We start from the raw sequence: 24,985 nt of genomic DNA, 5'->3' as shown, positions 1-24,985 counted from the left end.
TGTGTTTGATATAGATGTTAGAGTAATTCCCCTCAGTTTTTAAGTGTCACGTGTATTTCAGAGTATCAGTTATCCAAAGCTTATTTAACCCGTCCTGGATGACCTCAGTGATTAGTTTTGTGATCGTTTTTCACTCTTATTAATACTGCTGACATGAACACACTAGTACATGCCTTTTTATATGCATATGTAAGTATTTCTTTAGCATAAATATCTAGAAATGGAATTGCTGACTTGAATGCTATCAACATTTAAGAATATAATTTATATTTCCACGTTGTCCTCCAATAAGTCTAAGCTGTTTTAGACTTCCATAGCATATGAGAGTGCATAATTCTCTATAACACTGTCAGTATTAGGGACCTTTAATTTTGTCCAACTAATGGGGAAAAATAGAAAAGAATATTAGAGAAAGAACCAGAAAAATCTAGGTCTAGAGAGATGAAGGTAGCTGCAATCTAGTTTGATAAACTCCCCAAAGCCTCAGTGATCACACTTTGTAAAACTGAGTCACTTAGACTCTTCTGATGATCACAGCAGACTGCTGCCTTTCTCCCAAAGCAGCCAGGCTCATGACAAGTTAGGCACCTCGTTTCACTGTTGTGCTCGAAGATCAGTCTGCCCACACATGCCAGGTCACCATAATGATCTTAATGATGAGGATGAGTCGTGACACACCAGTGAGTCTTTACATTTTAATAATGCAAATAAGTCCTGATGAGGAGACTAAGCTGCATTGTCCCAATAGTCCAAGGCTCGCTGTGGCTGTAGGGGACAGGCAGCCCATTCTGTGTATTCCCCCGTTCTTCCGGCACAAGCAGGAGGAATAAAACTTCCCCATTTCTGGGGCGCTTGGGTGGCTCAGTCGGTTAGGTGTCCAACTTCAGCTCAGGTCATGATCTTGTGGTCCATGAGTTCGAGGCTCCCTGTCGGGTTCTGTGCTGACAACTCGGAGCCTGGAGCCTACTTGGATCCTGTGTCTCCCTCTCTCTCTACCCCTCCCCCACTCATACTCTGTCTCTCTCTCTCAAAAGTAAATAAACATTAAAAAATTAAAAAAATTAAAAAAAAAACCCTTTCCCATTCATGTTCCCCTCACCTCCCATATTATTTTTTGGGAAAGTTGATAATTGCCATTACTAATAGGTATGTGCTAAATATTCACCAATATATGCTATTGTGCTAAGTCTTTTCAACGAAACTATCCTAGTGAATTATGAGTATCTCTGAAACTTGAGCAGGCCTGAGATAATGAGAGAATGTACAGAAGGAAAGGCTTGACTGGTGTGATGTAAAGGGAGGAAGAACACGGGTTGACCTGGGATCAAGTCCTACATGGTCTCGGTTTATGTGTGATTTTGCATAAAATACTGAATTGTGCTGAGTCTCTGTTTCCTTGTCTTTTAGAGGCGGCACAGCATTGAATGCCTGCCATGTGCCAGCCTCATTCTACATGCTTGGCATATGGAAGAAAGCAAAATGAAGTGCTTGCCCTCAAGGAATTTTATTTTCTAGGGGGTGAAGCAGGTGAGAGACAGCCAACAAGCACACAGAAGCATTTATATCTTCATTCATTCAGGAAATAGTTACTGAGCTCATAGTTTGTGCCCAAGACCGTTCGAGGACTTGTTTTAAGAATCCTGTGGGGCGCCTGGGTGGCTCAATCGGTTGGGCGTCCGACTTCGGCTCAGGTCACGATCTCGCAGTCCGTGGGTTTGAGCCCCGCGTCGGGCTCTGGGCTGATGGCTCAGACCCTGGAGCCTGCTTCCGGTTCTGTGTCTCCCTTTCTCTCTGCCCCTCCCCCGTTTATGCTCTGTCTCTCTCTGTCCCAAAAATAAAATAAACGTTAAATAAATAAATAAATAAATAAATAAAAAAGAATCCCGCCTTCCAGGATTGTTTTCAGAATTACATGCAATACCCGAACAATGGCTGGTACAGTTGACAATGTGTAGATATGCTTACTAAATGGTGGCCATGATGGTGATGATTATTTTCTTTCATTTCTCTCTTCTCCTTTCAAGAAACATTTTGTTTATCCACTTTAAAAAACTTCTTGAATGTGTGCATATATTTATTGCTGCTCTCTCTATAAGTTAGCCTTTTGTCTTTAATTCTTGTTTTAGGCAGTTATTTCTTCTTTGGAGAGGCGAGCGGAGCCACAGTTAGGATTTCACGTGTACTTGTGTACAGACCTCTTGGAATCACTGGGAGAAGGAAGAGTCAGACTCCTTTCTCAACCTGCAGCCTCCTTCCACCTGCAGCAAGGCCTTTACACAGAGCTTATTCGTCATTGTCCTGTAATAGTTTGACGGATGGCCCTCACAGGGGCTGCTCTAAAGCAAATAATGGTCCAGTAGGGAGACACGGAAGATGGGAGTCGTGTGACACCAGGCAAAAGGACCGAGATGGGGTGACTAAGAACACAGGTGGCCTCATGGAGTCAGAGAAGGAAGACAGAGACGGCGTGTTCTACCCTCTTACCCACTAACGCCACCTCCATTTTCCTACTTAAGTCCGATGAGAAGTTTCCCTCACCTCCTTAAGCCCCAGTCTGAATTGGCTAGCCCCTAGTATGCTTCCAGAGTACATACCCCGGAACTTCCCATGCTCTAGGGCACACAGATACCCTCCTAGTACTTATTATACTGCATTCTAGATGCCTGATACTCATTTCTGACCCCACCTCACCCCAACCCCCAACCATTAAACTATCACCGACTTGAAGTCACGATGATGTCTTCACTGCTGTATTCTCTGTACCAAAGACAGAACCTGGGATATATCAGGCTTCGGTAAATTTTCTGATGAATGAATTAGGCAAAGACAGAGAGAGAAAGTAGAAAAGTTAACAGGTCGGGGCACCTGGGTGGCTCGGTCAGTTAAGAATCCGACTTCAGCTCAGGTCATGGTCTCGTGGTTTGTGAGTTCGAGCCCCGCATCGGGCTCTGGGCTGACAGCTCAGAGCCTGGAGCCTGCTTCGGATTCTGTCTCCCTCACTCTTTTCCCCTCCCCCGCTCATGCTCTGTCTCTCTCTCTCTTAAAAATAAACATGAAAAAAAAAAAACAACAATTAAAAACAAGAAAAGTTCACAGGTCAAAGGCTTAGAGGGAAGGCCCAGGTACCAAATGAATCTTCACAATGAGTAAAAAGTAACACAGGCCTTCAAATAGTGACTCTTATCCCACAGTTCTGGATAGACAGAAAAAGCCGAGAGAAGCTCAGAAAAAGGGCTACAGAGAAGACCTCCAGGGTGGGAAGACTTCCCATCAGAGAAGGTGAAATTGGACTCTTGCCTTCTGAAATCCACTTATTTGTGTTTGCATCCAGTCTGTGTTCAGCCACTTAAATGGCCCTGCTGTTTAAATGGCAGTGATGAAGGTTCACACCATGCTTTATCTATAAAGCCTTTTTGAGTTACATGGAGTCAGACTGGATACTTGGGGCCAAAGATCTAGAGATCTTCTGCGGGTCGTGCCTTCTTCATTTTCTTGTACGTATAGTGAGATAAATAGACCTTCTCACCTAATAATAGCCTTTTTCCCTCTTTTCAGTACTGTTTGCAACTACCTGCAAATTTAAGTGCTAAAGAAAAATGGACGGCATCCTCTTTGCTATCTTATTAAACCATACTTCTATGTTCACTAAGGTGACAAGAATAGATACACTGAAAACTTCTATAGCATATTAATGTGTTAAGCATCACACCATACTTAGTTCCTGATATAATTTTGAGTTTCCTCTGGGGGAAAAAACAGTTCCTCTGGATTATTTTTATAAAAAAAAAAAAAAAAACACCTTGAAAAAGCTTTCAGATACTCAAAGACATGAATCTTGCTCTATTCCCTTGTGTATATCTGATTTAAAGGTTAATAAGTAATTAGGAAGAACACTCATCCAAAAATTACCAATTAATATACCATCATTTTCATTAAAAATGCTATTAATTATATTGTTGTACAAATGTCCTAGACTGGCTAATAAAAAGTTACCTAAAGCAATTCTAAGCCTTTTGTGGGGGGTGGGGTGGGGAAGAGAAATGAATCAAAATCAATCACTTTTTAAAATTATGATTTGGGTTTAAGAGGTCAAACAAAAGAGGGTGTTAAAATAAAAAAAATCAGAGGCCAGCCTTGAAAATTTCCTGAGCATACACAACCAGTTTAGCCATACAGACAAAGCTTAATTTATCTTATTTTGCAAGGTTAACTTGACCTGGATCACTTCTGGCTTATGACTCTGAACATCGTAAGCAAAACTGGGAACTATTTCCCGAGGTTGATATGAGGTCACCACTGACCAGCTCCCTATCCTTTGAGAAAATTCTAGTATTGTGTCCAGTCACTGTGAAGAATAAACTCTCTCACTATATAAGCTGCTTTACAACAATGCACCCTGGAGCCTCATTCCCTGTTTTGGACTGAGTGCTCCCAGTTTGCAAAGTGTCTTCTTGGTTGTGCGCACAGTAAACTTATACTGATTACTCCTTCAGCGATTGGCCGGTTTTACTTCTGTTATTTATGATCTTTTGACAAGGAGAAGCGAATGTCTCCGGTATTTAGTATGGATAGAATCTAATGGGGTTCCATGATTTATTTTATGTACCCAGTCATTATCACTAAGAAAACCTGCCTAAGAAGATATCCTGGCAGATGTTTAATGTGGAAGCTTGACAAACAGCTGTTCTTTGGTTCTTATAATGTAAAGCAGTCCTTTATAAATGAGACCAAACTTTTAACCCATCCACATATGTTTTTGTCAGTTTTCTAGGAGACTGTGATTAGAAAGTTATGATTGCAGTATCTTACACATTTGGTTCTACACCTTAAACTTTGCTCTATACCATAAATGCTATTAGTCATTTATTAGAAATGCACACAAGTCCGAGGTTGGAGAGTTCATGATTAAACCTGTACCGTGACACTTAGGGTTCCACCAGATTTCATTTGAACCGTTGTACATATCTCCAAAAGTATTGTGCTCTCACCGTCTTATCCTGTCGCCTCCTGTATGGACCAAACATCTATTACTGTTGTGTGCCTTTGGGCTCGGCGAGGCAGCTGGCTAGTGTTCGGCAAAGATCGAAACTGTGTAAAGCTGCAGCTCAGCACCATTTTGATATGTAACAGACTATAACAGGAATACTTATCATCAATGAAATGAACCAAGTGTGGTATTAGGAACTATACAATCAACCCAGACGCAAACTAAGGATTTTCCATTGCATCATAGATATTTACGGGTTGCTAGGCAACTAAATATTCCACCACTGACACTAGGGAAAATTTCTCTTGCTAAGCTAGGATTGGCCGTTTTAGTAATTAGTTCTGCATGAGACTGCCTCTTAATATCCCCGGCATAGAACATTTTAAAGGACACAATACAAATCCCAAGCTTGCATTATTTGAGCAGTTCCCTAGATGGAAACTCTTATCCCTCCGGGCATGTTCAGATATTTTTTTACTCATATTGAACAAATACCTGTCTTCATCCTTTCCACAGAGCAACTTTACCTCTTCTTCACCATTCCAACTCTGAGTATTTGGCAATAGCTGCCATGTTTTCTCTGAATCTGTCTTTCTTCAGAGTAAACATACCCAGATCATTTGCTGATTCATTCCCATTGCTTCCCATCCTGGTTGCTCTCCCCTCCTGGTGGCACCAATGGCAATGACTGGGATTGGTGGCTGTTGTTTTATGGTGCACGGTTACGGGTAATGACTTGTAGTCTGTTGTGTTGTTGGATATTTCAACTAAAGTGGACACAGGAATAAGAAGTCAAAGGCTATGGAACAGGGGGCTGACCTTTTTTATCCTGACTTGGAAAATGCTACCTGTGAGACACCATACTTTTGTGCCGTCTTGGAACCTGGGGAGACAAGTGGAAACTTTAAGTAAGACTTTCAGGGATGCTTACTAGGTTTATGCGGTGTTGAGAACAAGCAGTTTCAGTGCGTGATGAGATCGTTTGGAGCAAAATTTCGAAAATGGGCATATGAATCACTGGACAGCTTCTAAAAATACAGATTCCTGGGATCCATGTACTCAGTCTTACTGAATAGGTGCCTCCAGAAGTCCCCAAGGGAAAAACGGGTAGAAGCCACAGTTATAGGGTATCCAACGTGAAGGTCAGCCATTTCTTTCAGCTGACATCTACATAGCCTGTGAGGCTCTTTTCCATGACATGCTCTGGCTCCCTTTTGCAGTCCATCCTTCTCTTTTCTCAAAAGGTCTTTTTCCAATAACTAGTACCAAACAGTTTAGTATTTAGTTGTTAATTTTGCATGGCTCTTTGTCTCCTCGGCTATTTTAGAAACCCCGTCAGAGCACAAACTCCGTCTGATACGTCCATGTCTCTCAAGGAATATGGCACAATATTGAACAGCCATTGATGGATGGCGAGGGGTTTTGGAGGCTGTGGAAAAAGAAGTTAAAAGACAAAAGGGAGTTGGGGCGCCTGGGTGGCGCAGTCGGTTAAGTGTCCGACATCAGCCAGGTCACGATCTCATGGTCCGTGAGTTCGAGCCCCGCGTCAGGCTCTGGGCTGATGGCTCAGAGCCTGGAGCCTGTTTCCGATTCTGTGTCTTCCTCTCTCTCTGTCCCTCCCCCGTTCATGCTCTGTCTCTCTCTGTCCCAAAAATCAATAAACGTTGAAAAAAAATTTTAAAAAAATAAATAAAAGACAAAAGGGAGCAAGATGCAGGAGGCCAGCTAGAAAAGTTTAAGATTACAGAGATTAAAGAAGTCTTTCTTGTGAAAGAAGTTTCTTTTTTTTTTAATTTTGTTTTAATGTTTATTTATTTTTGAGAAAGAGAGAGAAAGATAGCATGAGTGGGAAAGGGGCAGAGAGAGAGGGAGACACAGAATCTGAAACAGACTCCAGGCTCCAAGCTGTTAGCACAGAGACCGACTTGGGGCTCAAACTCATGAAATGTGAGATCATGACCTGAGCCAAAGTGGGACCCTCAACCAACTGAGCCACCCAGGCACCCCTGAAAGAAGTTTCTTCTGAATTGCACTTGTGGCCTGTTATTAAGTGATAGGGTTCATGCAGGGTATTGGTCTCTCCCCATCAAACCTGATCTTTGGAGACATCAGGCAGTAATTCACAAGACTATGTTATATAAATCTGGCCAGGAGATCTAGAATTTCCTGCATTCCTTGCCCATCTGAAACACCAGAGGTAAATGAATTATCTCTCTTCTGGTGCAATTCCATCATCTGACAAAGCCTACAGCAAGGATACCGTGGGCCACTGATAAAAGTTCCAAAATAAGCATAAAGGGGTCCCTTAGGCAGTTACGTAGGCTTTTTAAAAAATATCAAAGACACATAAGATTTCAAAATTGCTTCAGTCTGGACGATGGAAAGACTCTCCAATGATGTCATGGCCTGGCCTCCTTCTGCAATTCCTTCTCCAGGCAGAGTGGCCTTCTCCTGAGGCAAACGGGAACGTGTCAACCTCTTGTGGAAATCTTAGTATTGAGCATAAAACTCAGACTCTTACATGGTTTCTCTCTTATTCACGGTCTCAGGCTTCTGTCCCCCTGACCAATGGATTGTGCTGTAGTTGCCCTGCCTCGTTTCTAGAAAGAGGGAAGTACTTTTATCCCAAGGCTTTGGAGCTCCCTTTCCCCCACGCCTGGGGAAGGTCTTCTCTCCATCTGGCTGCCTCCTCCTCCGTGTCCTTCAGATCTCTGCTCAGAAAGTAACTCCTTGAAGACAGCATCCCAGGTCACATTTTCTATTTAAATTCTTCCTCGATCACATTGACTTCTATCCAAGTTTATTTCCTATTTAGCATTTCTCACAACTTGAAAATAACTAATTTTTTTAGGATGGGGGGGTGCTGTTTTTAGCCATTTGATTTCTGTCTACTCTCATTAGAACAAAAGCCCCATGAGGTCGAGAAACCGGGCTGCTTTTAGAACAGGCTGTATTGCCCGTGCCTAGCCCGGTGCCTAGCCCGGTGCCTGTCACTCTGTGGGCGCTCGGTATTTCCTGAATGAAGAGCGGTCTTGATAAGTTGTGATTATTTGATTAGTTTGTTTACTTTTCTCTTGTTTCCTTCACTCGACTGCGAGTTCCATGGGAACAAGGTGTCTGTCTTTTTAGGCATCAAACATAGTGCTCAGCACTTGGTGGTGGCCCAATGACTATAGAAGAAGTAAATGAGCAAAGACATTGAAATTCTCTAGGAAACGAAACTTCTTCCTCTGCGGCTTTATATACCACTCAGAACATCTGGAGCTACTAGAATTCTTCATTAAGAATTCTGCTATCCCAATATTTTCCCGCGATCACAGTTCCTGTTAACAACCAAGTGCCCGACGGGAGCAGAAGGGAAGCGATATGAATTAAATTTCGCAAATGAGGTTGCTGATGATTAATTTTACATCCTGAGCATCTGGGTCAGGGCTTCGTTTCATGGCAGGTGTGGAAATAATATCTTTGGTGTCATTATTCATGATTTTACTAAGGGCTGGGAGCACTTGAAATGTTCTTCTGAATGAGATTTGAGATGTGGACCAGATGTGTAATTTTAAGTTTTTTTTTTTTTAATGTTTTTTATTTATTTTGAGAGAGAGAGAGAGAGGAGAGGGAGAGAGAATCCCAAGCAGGCTCTGCGTTGTCAGGACAGAGCCTGACAAGGGGCTCGATCTCACAAACCGTGAAATCATGACATGAGCCTGAAATCAAGAGTAGGATGCTTAACTCACTGAGCCACCCAGGCACCCCAACCAGATGCTTATTTTTAAAAAACCTGTATGTACTGTATTCTCCTTTTCGAGAAACAAATTTTCATATTAAGATGGCTCATTAATGTACTTTGGTGTCCATGGCACTTATTCAGTTGAAAACTACAAGTGATTAATTTTTTAAAAATACAAAGTGTCACTTAGATGACAGCAGACTGAGTGAAATGTAAACATGCCTAAAATTGAAGCCAATCATTTCGTTTTGCTTGAACTGGGTAAAAACCTCCGAGTCATTTTCCCTTCCTCCTTCTCCTGGCATCATCTCATTTTCCAAGGGGCCTGCCATTCATTGTGGACACACGAACTCAGTCCTAAGAAAATGGTCTCATCAGACATATCCCCCTAATGCTGGTTGGTCAGGCAGGACAGCCAGGTACGGCTGATCACAAATAAATATGTCAACATCCACTCCCTTCCTGAATCCCAGAAGTGGTGCTCTGGGGGCGGATTCGTCCTCTTATCAGTTTTATTCTTCTTGGTCTTGACAGTGCTGAGAAAGGGTAATAGAAACTAGGCTATAATCTTTGAGCCAGAGGAAATTGAACCAAACCAAGTGGAAAGAATATGCTACTTAGCATTAGCAGGTCAATTCACGAGGAAATTGTAAAACAGGTGCAGCCTGTCACTGGTAAAGCTCTGCCAGAAGAGGCCTGGTCTCCGTAGCCCCAGAGGTGAGCCCCCCTGCTGTAGTTTAGACCTTAGTGTTGGATGCCGGCTACCCTGGGCTTCTGGGGGACCCGCTCTCATACACTGAAATGGGTATGTTCTAGGTCTGTTCTATGTCTCTGTCTCCGCTCAGGCTCATTTCCCACCCCCAACCCCCGCCAGTGAAAATCCACTCATTTTTGATGGATCAAGCTGTCCTTGTTTGCTAAGAGAAAAAGGCTTGCAGAACTTCCAGGCTTCTTTCAGGGAACGTGTGGACTTATCAGTGACTTTGTGATGACAAAGCCTTCTCTGTGTGCAGGGTCCAAATGAGTGAAATGGGGATTTCAGGCCAGATAGTATGAGCCGGCATGTCCCTACCTTTCAATTGTATGGAGTTAATATTTCCAAGAAGAATGGGAAACTGACATAGAATTGCTCACTTTTTCTTTTGCTGAGTAAGGCCATTAAGGGAAAAAGAACAAAACTCATTTGCTAAGAAAACCTCTTTTAGAGACAAAAGGAACATTATGATAATCAATTAAAAAAAAAAAAAAGAAGGTACAGAGACGCCTGTGCAGTCAGTTAAGTGTCCGAATGCAGCTCAGTTCATGATCTCGCCGCTCGTGGGTTCTAGCCCCGTGTTAGACCCTGTGCTGACAGCTCAGAGCTTGGAGCTTGCTTTGGATTCTGTGTCTCCCTGTCTCCCTGCCCCTTCCCTGCTTGTGCTCTCTCTCTCTCTCTCTTTCAAAAACAAATAAACATTTAAAAAAAATTTAAAAAGAAGGTATAATCTCTGAATAAAAAAGAAACTTTGAATTGAAAGAATTCAGCTTTATTTAAAAAAAAACCTTTTTGTACAGTTTCAGTTGTTTCAGACGGACACATCCTAGAGTATTACAATAGACCACTATGCCTGTACATAACAATACGGTGTCGTGCCTTTAAAAATTTGTTACACGGGTGAGGTCATAGCTCATGTTATGTGTCCTTACCACCATAAAAATGAAACAAAACTAAGAAAGAAAGTATTTCAGTGTCCTTATTTTATAGACTAGTGAAAATGTCGTCCAATGCCAGCGTAAGTGTATAGCCAGGCTTTTGGGATCTGCTGAGTTGCCCACGGTGGTCCAACAAGCCACTCCATGAATTTTAACAGCTCTTCGCTGACACTTGTGGGCAAATCTCCATGTGATCTGTCATTCCAGAAACATGAGCATGACCCAGAAACACCTTTTGGGTTGTAAAGCAAAGAGCTTGTTTGTACAGAACCTTTAACTTTGAGGTTTTATCTGTCTGTGGGTTGACAGAAAAAAATTAAGCAGTGGGTAGCCAGAAAAGTGATTTGAATGTTGTTGGAACAGTGGCATTTAAAAGCGTAAGAATTAAGGATACATTTATGCATTTGCAAATCTGATTGAGCACTCTGCACGTGCTGGGTGCAGGGACAGAGCAACGAGATCCCTGCCTTACAGCCTCACCTCCTCGTGGTAGAGACAGACGCAGAGGAGACACAGAGATAGATCACATCCCTTAAGGATAATTTCTGAGGTTGCTTTTGTGGGTAGATGTGGGCCATGTAAGTAAAGTCCGATGAAAGTGGAGAACTGAGGCTTGCAGCTACATGGGGGAAGAGCATTCCACGTAGAGGGAACGGCTGGTGCAGAGGCCCTGAGGAACAAAGAGGCCACTGTGATAGGAACACAGTCGTGAGGGGGAGCGTGGTCGACTTATGGGGCCAGAAGTGCAGCAGGGAGCCAGAGCACAGGGGGCCTTAAGGGCTGTGATTGCATAAGTGACACGGACAGCTACTGGAAGGTTCTGAGCTAGAGAATGACGTGACCTGACTTCCAGGTCACGCTGTTCAAGGAGGGAGTCGCAAAAGTGTGAGCTACCGTAGGCTGTTACAATAGTCCATAGGAGACATATGGTGGCTTGGGCCAGGGTGGTCATGACAGAAGTGCCAGAAAGTGCTTGGATTTAGGGTGTCTTCAGAAGGTGGAGAAAGCCGGGCTTCCTGATGGACTGGATGTGGTGGTGATGGTAAGAGAAGATTGAAGCTGGGTTTTAAGATGTTTTACTTGATCAAGCAAATAAACAGCACCATCTACTGAGAACAGGGACAATGGGAACAGGAGGTTGTAGGGGAAACCAAAACCTTAGCGGTCCTATTAAATGTGAGACGTCACTTAAATATCCAGGTAAAAATGTCAGGTGGGCAATTGAATACATGAGTCTAGAGCTTAGGGGAGAAATTGGGGCCAGAGACAGAAATTATGAAACGTTCAGCATACGAAAGATGTCTACAGCCACTGGGTTGGATGAGGTCATCTAGGGAGTCCAGCTCTCTGGATTATGGGCCAGAAAGTACAAAGGTTCTGAGGCAAGATCATGCTTGGTGAGTTATAAGGGTAAGGGGGGTCATTGTAGGTGTGAGGAAACGTAGAGACATTCAAAGTCTGGAATGATGCCAGTGTTCAGAAGGAGGAGGATTCAGGAAGGCAGACAGAGCAGGAGTGGCCAGTGAGGTAAGGGGAAACCAGAGAGTGAATCACCCACACTACGCACGTAGGGTCTTTCAAGCTTAGGCCCTTCAGAGCAGTTTATAATTTTGCTCTGCCCTCTGTGATCTCCGCTGATGGAAGAAGGGGTGTATGCTGTTCCACTCCCAGTGTTCACCAGCACCTGTCCCACGATCAATTATTGTTCTTTTGTTTTGAGCAGAGGTTGAATGCGGCAGTCTACAGATGGAATCCAGCCTGTAGATGTGTTTTGCTTGAACTTCAGGGTCTAAAAAATATTTTCGTTGGTTGCCAAGGTTAGGGATTGGGAAACTTCACACCAAAATATGTACCTCTGGTTCTTTTTTAAAAAATCCCCAGGAGTCTCAGAAGGCAGGCAACAGCTGTGTGCGGCTGAATGGTGGCCGCCACGGTCGGGGGGTCACATGCTTTTCAGTTACTTTCCTGCAGTCTGTAGTCCTCCTTGCATTTCCCCCACAGCCAGTGCTGAGTGCCTCACTCCCATTTCTTGCTGAGTCCTGCGGATTTTGGTTTGTACCTCTTGTTCAGTGAAAGAGGGAATGAATGAATGAATGAATGAGCGGACTAAATGAATGAGTATTTACCAATGAGGCACCTGGAGCCCGCTCAGAGAGGTGAAATGAAATAAGATTATGTGCAGGAAAGCCAGGGCGCAGATATAGACTCCCAGGCCAGGGCTTTTTAAATCTTTGCTTCCTAGTTTGCATTGTATTAAAAACATTCTGGGGCGCCTGGATGGCTCAGTCAGTTAAGCATCAGACTCTTGATTTCGGCTCAGGTCATGATCTCGTGGTTCGTGAGTTCGAGCCCTGTGTTGGGCTCTGTGCTGACAGCGGGGAGACTGCTTCAGATTCTCTCTCTCCCTCTTCCTCTGCCCCTTCCTTGTGCTCCCTCTCTAAATACATACATACATACATACATACGTACATAAACAAAACCACATTCTAAAATAAAAGCAAAAGTTTGAACGAAGGAAGGAGGGTGCTGACAAGATGCTATTTCCATTTTTAGAAAAAAACTAGAATCTTAAACAAATCATGATAAATGTTCCTTTCTCCTTAAGCTTTGGTGAGAAACGGTTTCATAAGAAACTGTTACACAGACTAGCAAAAGTTAGCATCCCTGCCCAAGGCTAAGTGAATAATAAACAAATGTAATTATTCAAGAACGTAATTAAGGTTAAAAGTGATATTTTGCTCCGTTTGATTTTTGGAGAAAATAAGTTTTGCCAGTTTTCTCTGCGAATTATTTTAATCTATTTTTACATGTTTCAAACACAGATTATTGTAATCACAGAATGTCAGCTTATCATCTTTCTTTCATCTACTCAGTACCCAACACTGGAGTTTTTCAAGCCTCATCTCTCTTGCCAACTCCAACGATGGCCAGCGGCTGTTCCGAGCAGTGTGCACAGGTAGACTTTGAAAGTAGTCTGGGCTCAGGAGTTAGACGGCAGTGTTTGGTTTCTGACATTCTCTAGGTTTGGATACGATTCTTATGGTTGAACGGTGTCCCCCTCCACCCAAAAGATGAATTAAAGAATTAACCTCTGTCCTCCAGACTGTGACTTGATTTGGAAGTAGGGTCGTTGCAGACATCGCTAGTTAAGATGAGGTCATACCAGAAAACATGGGCCCCTAACCTAAAGTAACTGGCGTCCTTGTGAGATGGGGCAATTTAGACACAGACTCCAAGGGAAGACCATGTGAAGAAACACATGCAGGAAGACAGACATCAGAAGCTGGATCCAGAGAAGACACTGAGTCACCAGAAAAGAGAAGAGGCAGGGAAGCGTTCTCCCACGGAAGCTTCAGAGGGAGCATGGTCGTACCAACGCTTGTCTGGACTTGCAGCCGCCCCGAACTGGGGGACAGTACATTTCTGTTGTTTTAGGCTGCCCAGTCTTTGGTAGTTTGTTATGACCGCCACAGGAAACTAACGCAGAGATTATTTTGTCTACCTCTTAATTTTAGACTGGGTTAGGATGCAGGTGTCTTGAGGGTAGAAGCCGTGTCCCTAGGAAGGTGGCATCGCCCACAAACGCCATAGATGTGCTATCCCTGATAGGACGTTTAGGGAGATGCCACCTTGAGAATCCTCATTCCTTTGCTCGCTAAAGGCACCGAAACTGATTCCACCTGCACTGTCCTCCTCTTGGCCCTCCTCTTGTCCTGGAAGCTACGAGTATGTTCTTTCTTCACATAGAAATATCTTGAGTATCAGGAAGAATCTGGTGCTAATTTTGACCCTAGGCAAATTTGAGAAACAGCCAAAAAGTATCTTTAATGACCCTCTGGTCTTCTTGTGCCCACTTTAATGTGTCAGACTTCTCTGTAGATGAGACTTTCTTAACTTGCAGTCCATAGATAGTTTTTAGAAGCCAACATGAAACCCTTGAGATCTTAAGATTTGTTGCAATAGTCTGTATCTGGGTAAACATTTCACAGTTTAATAATTTATTAATTCTTAAAGTTTATATATTTCCCTACAACCAGAACAAGAAAGAAAAAGAAAGACTAAGGATCCTTGGCATGGTGGTCAGTGTCAAGCTAAGGTTTTGTGCCTGGGGAACAAGGCACATGGAGTGGGATGATGACTGGGGGTGGATGAAGAGTTTGGATCTAGGAATGTTCAACTACAGGTGAGTATGGAGCCTGCCTACAGGGTGTTTGGTGGGCATTTTGGCCACGGACTCGGCCAGGAAAGGGCATGCACCCAGAACCTGGATTGATCGACACAGAGGTGGGAATTGAATGCTGAGCGCAGACACCCTTTCAGAACTCGTCACCGACCTGATCTAGGAAAGACCAATGCTGAGTCTTGGCAAGTATCCACAGTGAGGAGCAAAGAGAGGAGAGGTGGCATTAGAGGCGAGATAGGAAGGAAGATTGCAGTGGTAGAAGAAGTAGGAGTGGGGGGAAAGAGGAGGAAAGAAGTCCAAGGAGGGGCTGGCCAGGCTTGCAGAACAAAACGGAGAAATTAAAGAAAATGGTGAACAGCCACGCAGAGCAGTTTGGTGTCTGAGGTTCACTGGCAATCATCAATAAGTTCGTTTTGAAAAGTCGTGGGGATTCCTTCGTTAATTTATGCACTCTTGGGATGGTTATTGTTGCACCTCCTCCACGCATCAGTGCCACGCTAGGTGCTTGGGCACAGAGATGACTAAGACACCATCCTGTCCTTGGGAAGCTTACGGGCTTGTACGGCGACACATACTTAGAGGAGTGAACTGTTACATGGAGGTCTTCATAGTATCACGAAGGGGCAAGTGGTTGATTTGCCCCGGAGGGCAGCAGTCAGATGATGGATACATGGATCTCTTACACAAGGAGTAGAATTGGTGGTCCGGGCACCGTTAAAGTAGAACATGTCCTTCACTTTATCGTGATATCTGAAATCCTATGTGTCAGAATCGCACGGGCACACACACACACACACACCAACACCTTGGACCAAAACTACTTTTGCTACTGAGACCTAGTAAGTGATGTATAATATCTCTAGACAAATACAGACAAAAAGAAATACATGTGCCTCACTGTCTCTCCTTTTCAAATATGTAACTTTTTAGTACCTAGATCAGTTTATTCTTGGGGGCTTCTATTTTAGAATGTTTTTGACACTTCTATATGCTAAATTTGTGAAACATGGATATTGTTAAGATATTAGGAGTTTTAGAATTCATTAGACCAATGAGTTATTCCATAAGAGGAATTAGGAGGAGGGAAGGGATGGGGCGGCTTTGGAGTGACACTTACCTTGGATCATGTCTCTTCCCCACCATTTGTAAGTTATTTGTTGTTTCCAACCTGTATCCCACAACTGTAATGGTTGACTGAATATTTACCTTACAGAGCCGTTGGAAGGAACTGATAATTCATGAAAAATACCTGGCAGAAAGTAGCCTCTATGTGACTACAGAGATTTCTATAGATAACAAAATAATTGTCTGAGATTATATCTTCAAATCAGGCCAGAATTGAGCACATAACTTAAAAAATCCTCAAGCAATTTCTGCAAAGAATTAGCTTCTATTTGAAAGCAATTCAAGAACATGAAGTTAAGGCCAAGGCCAATGACATACATTTTTTAGTATGTTTTGAAGAACTGTCCCAAACGATCACATATCTACTACCATATTCGATTTTAAAATTTTCACCCATACACATGAAGACTAAAATTTTATTTGTCATCAGCCAACTTATAGCCAGCATCCCACAAATAAGTGAGTAGGATCTATTTTTATACATTTTCAAACTTAGAAAGAATGGGAGAGTAATAGTAAGTAGTTTCTGCAACACTTCAGAGAAACTGAAGTAATTTACTTGTCAATTACTTGTCAGTTTTCTTGTCAATTTTCTCATGTTGTATTACACTTCTATGCTGTATTATACTGGGGCCTCTAATTCCTGCACAGAGCCCCCTGATTTTGAAATCTATTGGACTATTGAGAACAGGGCCATAGCACATTGCCGTACAGGTTGTGCACTGCACAACTCCAGGGGGTGCCGGTCACACAGACCATATTGAGAAATGCACCCACACAAGCCATATGCAGCAGCCCTACCTGAGAGCCTTGAATCCTTTCCTAAGGAACATGCTCTACCGTGCAACAAATACTTATTGAGCATCTAATACGTAGGAGACACTGTTCTAGGCTCTGAGGATACGACAGTGATCAGAAAAGATACCATCCCCATCTACATGGACCTTTCATTCTAGCAGAAGGGAGGGGGACAGATAATGAACCCAAACCAAGTATGTGTTCAGTTTACCAGAAGGCGGTGTTAGGGAGAAGAAGAAAGCAAGATGGTGAGCAAATGGAATCACAGCCACGGGGAAATTACTATTTGAAATAAGGTTGGCAGAAAGGCTTCACTGTTGGCAGTTTGGATCAGAATCCAGAAGGGAATGAGGGATAAGCTGTTCGTACAATTGAGGCAGGAATATTCCAGGCAGAGCAAAGAGCAAGTGTAAACACTCTAAGGAGGAAGCCTACTTGGCACAGCCAGGGGCCAGGATAGAGGCGGGGTGGCTACAGGGGACTGGATGGGGGGACAGTGGTAGGACAGAAGTCAGGGGGTTGGGGTGAGAGTCAGATCTCCAGGGCCCAAACAGTTTTGTAAGGATCGGTCTTTACCCATGTACCCAGGCGAGCTGGGAAGCCACTGGGAGGCTTCCAATGGAAGAGTGACATCATCTCACTCAGGTGCTCAAAGAATCACAGGGTCTTTGAACTAATTTTTATTATGTAAAGCCAAAAAAATTTCCCCAAAGACTGTAGGAGTGCTTTTTGTTTTTCTTTGGCCAAAATTAGCAACATGATTTTTTAAAAAATTATTTCCTATTTTAATTTCAGTTTGAATTAAAACGTCTAAGCAAAGACATTAAATACTTGATGAAAGTGGTAAATGCCAAAACCTTTAGTGCCAATAAGCATGAAAGGTAATTCATTTATTCTCTTCCGGATGTTTCCGTCTGCAAAACAATCCAGACTAGTTCCTATTGGTTACAGGGAAAAGAACCTGAAAAGAAAAATCTCAAACATCTCAACTGTGAGGGAGACTGTTTTATGGATTATAAAGGAACAGAGATGGGGCCAACATGGTCAAGGATATGGGGAGGTTAGCTGCTCACGAAGCAATTTGCATTTTGTCAAGTTAACCTATCTTGTGGAACACCATGTTCCAGGCCTTCCAGAAAAATTTAAGCAACTGCACTGTTAAAAAAAATATCACAAATGCCTTTTCTGCCCAGTGGTTTCATTTAAAATGCAACAAGGTAACAGTTGTGAATAAAGTACAGTTGTCATTGTAAGAACTGTGCTCTATTTTCTGAAACATTTCTACAAAAGTATTTATAGATGTACAACTCTCTTTCCAAAGACCTCAGCAAATCTCCTTTGTAACCACCCACTCATTTGTTTAGTATGCTTTTATGGATGTTTCCTCATGGTTGCAAATAGTCCATAACAAAAACTAAAAAACAAAAAAGAATATGTCAGGCTTATAGTCGACTGGTCTCTATATTGGTATGCCAACACAGATTCCTCTTCCCTATTTTTCTGAACAAAAATAGTCCACAGTCCTTGAGAAAATACCTTGTAAGAAATACTAACCACAAACATAATGTCGGCATCAAACTTGACTTGCTTTAATGTCATGACTAATTTGTATCACTGAGCTGTTATCACTCACACAGTAGATTCTTAAGAGTTTGGACACATTAAGAGTTGAACGCTTTATGAGTTGGACACATCCTGTCTGTAAAGCCAGTCATCAAAATCAGTGTCTATGCTGTGATACTTTATTATGAAGGGAAAATAACAGGAGCTGGCTCTACTATGTCCCGCCCTCTGCTAGGCATCTGGCATATCTTAGGCCAGGTAGTCTTTGCAGTAACCTTATCAAGTTGGAATTATAATATGAATATTGAATAAGAGGAAACTGAAGTCAAGGAGGTAAAATAATTTGTCTCAAATGCTATAGCTCACTTCTAACCAGCCAGAACTCATTCAAGCCCTGGCCTGACAGCAAAGCCCTTGTATTTCTGTCTGTCGTAGGCTGGTTCCGCGGAGCAACACTGTCTTATTTATTATATTAAATGAAATTAAAATTAAATAGCTTAATTATTGTTGTCATCATAATTTTTCTCTTTAGCTACCACTGTTGAGTGCCTTTTTTTTGAGAGAGAGAGAAAGAGACAGAGACAATGTGAGTGGAGGAGGGGCACAGAGAGAAGGAGACAGAGTCCCAAGCAGCCTCCACACTGTCAGCACTGATCCTGATGGGGGCTCGAACTCACAAAACCATGAGATCATGACCTGAGCCGAAACCAAGAGAGCGTGACGCTTAACCAACTGAGCCACCCAGGTGCCCCTGAGTGCCTTTTTAATTTACTCGTCCTTATTGTAAGAACTCGTCATTCTTACATCCACCTTGCAAGGTGAATATGCCCGAATGGTGCCGGGCAGTGTGCATACGTTAGCCAATGTCACTGGCAAATGTTCTCATTTCACTGATGAGACAAAAAAGCTAAGAAGTGACAAGGGACCCACCCAAGTCGGGGAAGTGGTTGAGCAGGTATTTATAGACTCGGGTATGTCTTACTCCTATGTTATGGGCTCTTTTCACATTCTTCACAGTTTGACAACTTTAAAAATAAGTGACACCACGCTCAAATTAAATAATCTGAAAATGTACAATTCTAAAAGGGAACTGATAACTTAAGGCAATCTGTAACCATGCTTCAACAATGCAAATGATTCCACTAGACACTTCTGAAAATGGTCCTTAAAACTCAACATCTTCATGCTTGGTTCATGCTTTTATGTTAAACTTAACTGTTCTTCACACTTTCTCCATGGGTTGGAATTCCTCCAACAACTGTGGTCCCGGAGAATCCACATTGAGGTAATAAATTGCAAGGACCTGGAAGTTGCTGTCTTCTTGATATTCAAGAAGTACTTAGCCTTAATGTGTTGTATATATCTCCCTCATATTTCCTTAACTAGATGAAAGAATTAAGTTTTAAGACACTTCCTAAGACGTTGGTTTCCTAGTCAATATCCAACCAGTGAAGGCTTGGATCAATAAAACAAAGGAAGTAGGATGACCTGGGAAATGAATTTCTCACCTCTGACCTGTTTCCATATCTTGAAGCTCTTAAAATCTAGTTTTTAATCTAAACTGCTTTTTATAGTGAATGTTTCCATGGGTGATGACTGTAGAAGCAAATACATACTTAGGTTACTTGTTTGACTAAAAGCAAAATAAATACTATTATAAAAATATGCTTATAATGTTATACTTTATATAACTGTGGTTTATCCATCTGTTTATTTCTGTGTAGACAAAACAATTCATATTTTTAAAGTCTAATCTAATAAACTTTTCGTGATAAAGAGGAATAAAATAGGGAAAGTTATGGGGATAAATGGCATATCTAATTTTTCAAACTTTAACCCTTAAAAGACTTCTCTTGGGCTACAAATGTATCCTTCTGCTTTTTAGTGTGTAGACAAATTTTCCCTTTAAGATATACTTAAATATACAAAGTCTTATATTTCAACTTCGACTAATAAATATCATAAGACATAACTTTTCACCTTAAGATGAAATTCTCCCTCAAAACATACCCAATCCTTCAATATCCAAGAATAGGCTAAGGTCACTATTTCGTAAACTCACAGCACTAAGATTTCCCAAGAGCATGGACCACCTTTTTTTTTTTTTTTTTTTAACTCTTCGGTAAGCTTATTTATACAAAGTTTTGCAGAGATGTAAACATTAAGCTCTTATCTCCATTGAAAACTATATCATGATGATGTTGGGAACTGTCCTAGACAGTCTGGGATTCATAGAATCCATATTTTAGGGCAAAATAAGCCTCAAAGAATTATGGGCTAAGTCACACCTACTTCCTTCAATTAGATATTTCATCATAATTCCTCCAATTTCTGCAAGTCCAAACCCCACCTGACTTAGTATACACCTCAGGTGGCAACAACCTTCTAGAACATGTCTTGAAACAGTCAGCTGGAATCCAGCTCTCCCTTCTATGGACCCACATAGAAGCTTGTTTCTCTCTTAAGGCACGTGTCCCTTTCTGTCTTGCATTATAGTTGCTTGCTGACATGCTGTATTTTCCCTCCTAGACAGTGAGCTCAAGGAAACCATCTTGAATCACATTCAATTCTTCCGTGATGCTAAGTGTTAACTAACACATAGTGGGTTCTCAAGGAGTACTAAGGATGTACTCAATGATTTCTGTTAGCCATGGCAAATCGCCAGAAAGAATGAAAAACCTATTAAGAAGTATTTTAGGAAGCCCTTGGTCAAGAAAGAAAAGCATAAGAGCAGAAAATTCTTCGAGAGGCGAATCAGAATAACTGGCACATAAAAGTGACACATTCAATTTCTTCACCTTTATATAACCTCCAGAAGATCAAACGTTAATAAAATATTTATCTTCAGTTGTCACAAGCCAGACTTTGATTTAAAACTCTTGGGTACATGAATGTCATGCCAGACCCAAAATATACCGTCATGTATTTTTAATTTAAACATGGCTCTGTAAAAAATTTATGTATGCCTGGTATGAAAAAACGTGGGTGAAGATCTCCCAACAGTCACCACAAACAAGAAAACAGAACCTAAAAATGACTGTTGAACTTCTGTGAACCTACATGGGAAAGCATTCCATCCGAGAGTCCACTGTGCCATCAACACGACACAGGAAACGCATCCCCTTACCTTCAGGGAGTCAAAGCAGGCAATCACTCTTCCATTCTCCACCTGGCAGCTCTTGGGGGGGTGAGCAAATTTGCACTCCTCGTCAGAGCGCGAGCACGTGCCCCTCTGGAACTGCCTGCAGACCTCCAACGTCAGCCATTTTGTGTCTCTGACGGGGGCCACGTTCAAAGCCATGATGCTCGAGCTACTGGGATTCTGTTTGTTTGTGTCAAATGATGAAATCAATCCAGGTCCCAGTGATTCCGAGACTACTGTTGTGAAAAACCCCACATGTGAGTCTGAAGGTAAGTGATCAATTGCTTAGGGAGGCCCAATCCAGGAAGCAGTGAGGAGAGAATTTATCGGCAAGCAGTCACTCATCAATCAATATGCCCCACTTGAAGACAGTGGGCCGCAACAGAAGCACACTCAGTGTCATCTCTGGCGGTAAACGTCCGAGTCTCTCGACCGATCTGCAGACACAACTGTTTTTAATAAAGTGACGTCAATATCATGGCACTCCTTGGGAGGATATTCACTTCTGACACTCGCAGCTATTGACGGTGCTGGAGAATAAGCCACCTAGACGTTCAGATCTTGGCAAGATTTCTCTTTCTTTCCACCCTTCTAAATCCTGAAATCGAGCAATTGGCAAAGTCAGACAGTTGAGGTATCTTCATCCACCGTAAGGTCAGGGCTACGTGCATCTGACGGAAGAACAATTTGAACACAACAAGAGCTCAGGCTGCAGTTTCCAGCGAAAGTGACTTCACACAGGCACTTTGAAATCATGAACCTGCAGAACACAAAAAAAACATCAACTTACACCAGACTCAATGGAATCAACACTTTGATAAACTGTTTTAGGTCTTCTATAGAATTTGCAAAAGTGCAGTTCAGAACTTTGAGGTTTAAGGCTAGAGAGGAAAGTTATGCATTAAAGAGGGAGAGAGAGAGAGAGAGAGAGAGAGAGAGAGAGAACAAAACTGCAGCCGTATTGCAGAAATCTAGGCAGCAGTCCAGAAGTTAGGAATGACTCAAACACATGAGTGTGGCAGACACAATAATTAAGCATTCTGAAACAATCCCATCTAATGTGCTTCATCGCCAAAACAGTGTATTAGAACCGTAGCTTCAGATTAATTTCACATTTAGGCCATTGATCTTACTGTTGGAAATGCTATGAACAATTATTCGGGATGTGTCTTCCTATGTAATAAGGGTACTGTCATTTTGGGTGCAGTGTGGGCTCCTTATTCTTTATATTTTTTCTAGTTTACAGAGATTTGAACTTAGAAATGGATAGGGAGAAGCTTCCCAATATTTTTTAGGTCTCTTATACTTTCTCTCTACTGTTATTACTTGCTTAATGTTAGTATTCCCCTCTCTGCAGTAAGCACTCAGATGGTAAGGACTATTTATATTTGTCATTTCTGTGTCCCTAGTGCCTTAGTTCATGGCTATTAGTTCCTGAAAAAATATTTACTGACCGATTTAACTGGTGACTGGCTCACTGACCAGAGGAATGAATGCAAGTTCGTTTTAGTTTTAGTTCAGTTTAGTTTTTAATGGACTCACAATCTCCATTCTGTGGAATGCTGGAGTTAAATCATATACCTACAACAAAAATATAACTAGAAAATTCATATTTCTAAAATTATATTTCATTTCTTTTAATGTTTTCAAGGATTATGAAGTAGTTAAAATGTTAAAAATTTAACATCGTTGGGTCCAGGAGGAATAAAGGACTATATACTAGAAGCTGATCATTTTCAGATATTGTATATGCTGCCAGCTACCTTAGACACATGGCCTTGATGTCCTTTTAAAAATTTCTTTAAGTAAGAACTTAATGGAAACTGGACGTAGAGTATTTAAAATCAGCATGTATAAGTTCAAACAGCAGTAACTTTTGAGTGATTCATAAATGTCCCCTGAGGAAAGTAGGTCCTATGATAATTAAGTTTAGTTAACTCCAGGTAAACCAGGCTGAACACGCCTCCTTGCAATAGGGCTTTTTTCGGTCTTGAACGAGTCTCCAATAGAGTAAGAGAAACAATGGTGTTTCTCAAGCTTATCTGATCGTGGAAGGTTTATTTAGCAGGACGTCTCTTGGGATGGTAGGCAATGCTGCTTCATCCCAGGACTTCATTTACTTGCTAGCAGAAGTGTGTAAATGGGTAATAACTGTATGTGCATGTAAGGAAATTGGCCACCTTGACGGCCATGACACATGCCTGACTCCAGCTGTAAAATACTTGAGGGGACAGGCAGGCTACTGCTTGTCTGTTTGGCAGCATTGTGTTCCCAGCAGCTAACATCAACTTGCTTAACTAGGCAGTTTAAGAAGATGAGTTTAATAACCAAATTTACTCTGGGTCAGGTTTCACAGACCAGCCTGAACCTGCACCTCCATTGCCTCAACCCCCATCTCTAACCCCCACGGAGAACAAAGGATGAGGGCAGCAGGGGACAAGAAAACATTCCTGCCTGTGTATTCAGTGGAGCTGAGGCACTAATAATGAGGTTTAAAATGATAGGTTGGACACATCTAGTTTATATTTGTACGATATTTGATAGAGTCCCTGAGTCCTATGGACCAGGGTCTCATGGGATTACAGGATGACAAAGATCCAGGAGAAGCTCATCCCTAAAGACAGCATGGCTTTGGTCACGGCTTTTCACGTGCAGGAAAAGAAATGGGCAAACTTGTATTTAGGCACAGATGGCAAAAGAATAATTACTCAAGTATTCCTAAAAAACCACATAGAAACGATGCTCTCAACCCAGTCCAGTGAATGGGGTAGACTTTCGCGTGTATTTTCAGGTAAGAAATAATTGTTTTCCTGGGAGAAACAGATTGCCATTTGTAGTCACTATGAAAATCCAACCAGAATTTAGACAGACTCGAAGGAGATGAACTTGCTTTATTTTTATTTTTATTTTTATTTTTATTTTTATTTTTATTTTTTTTATGTTTATTTATTTTTGAAGGAGAGAGAGACAGAGCACGAGCCGGGGAGGGGCAGATAGAGAGGGAGCGACAGAATCCAAAGCAGCCTCCAGGCTCTGAGCTGTCAGCACAGAGCCCAACGTGGGGCTCCAACTCATGAGCCATGAGATCACGACCTGAGCCGAAGTTGGATGTTCAACCGACTGAGCCACCCCAGGTGCCCCTGAACTTGCTTTTAAAAGCAGAGGAGCCACGCTTTCTGCTGGCCAGAGTCCTGTGTAAGTCAATGATGTTCCAGAAGGAAAAGAAGGCACATCATACTATACATAAGTATATTGCTATCCTCTCACAAATCCCCTCTTCCTTCCTGCTTGTGCTTGGTTTCTATCCTAAAAGTTACAGAGCTAATGTTATCAAAGACACTGCCTCCCTTGGCCCATCACAACCTCCATCTTCTGAGATGGATATAAGCAGGCAGTTGTGGGAACAAGGAAGAGAGCACAGACTTGAATTAGGTTAAGGAAGGCCACCAAAGAAGATGGCCGATGAGGGGTAAGGATGGAGAAAACCAACTTTTGACACGGTTATCAAGGGACAAGACTAACCTCTGCTAGCACACAGACCAAAGCACATATTGGATCTGCCAGACTAGATTTCTTGGGAGGAAGGGTTGTGTTAGGGCTTCATTCTCCTGTATAGGAGCCGCTAGCTACATGTGCCTACTGACCACTTGAAATGTAGCTAGTGCCACTGAGGAGCTAAATTTGAAATTTGTATTTATTCTTAACGAATGTAAATTTAACTAAAACGTTGATCCTCACTTTAGTTCCTGGAAACCTTTCAGGTGGGCT

The 24,985-nt window shown here is 42.1% G+C and overlaps 1 protein-coding gene across 7 annotated transcripts in view; it reads right to left on the bottom strand.

The window, feature by feature from the left end:
* The window catches only part of MBNL2 (muscleblind like splicing regulator 2), a 158,024-nt gene that overhangs the window by 87,353 nt on the left and 45,686 nt on the right, over positions 1-24,985 (bottom strand). For all 7 annotated transcript variants that reach the window (XM_049647502.1, XM_049647501.1, XM_049647504.1 and 4 more), the window contains one exon: positions 21,203-21,977. In XM_049647502.1, the coding sequence (XP_049503459.1) occupies positions 21,203-21,376 (174 nt within the window). In that variant the 5' untranslated portion in view covers positions 21,377-21,977. The remainder of the gene's footprint in view (positions 1-21,202; positions 21,978-24,985) is intronic.

Source organism: Panthera uncia (genome assembly GCF_023721935.1).
Source record: "Panthera uncia isolate 11264 chromosome A1 unlocalized genomic scaffold, Puncia_PCG_1.0 HiC_scaffold_16, whole genome shotgun sequence".
NCBI lineage: Eukaryota > Metazoa > Chordata > Mammalia > Carnivora > Felidae > Panthera > Panthera uncia.
This window is presented reverse-complemented; position numbering and strand designations above follow the sequence as displayed.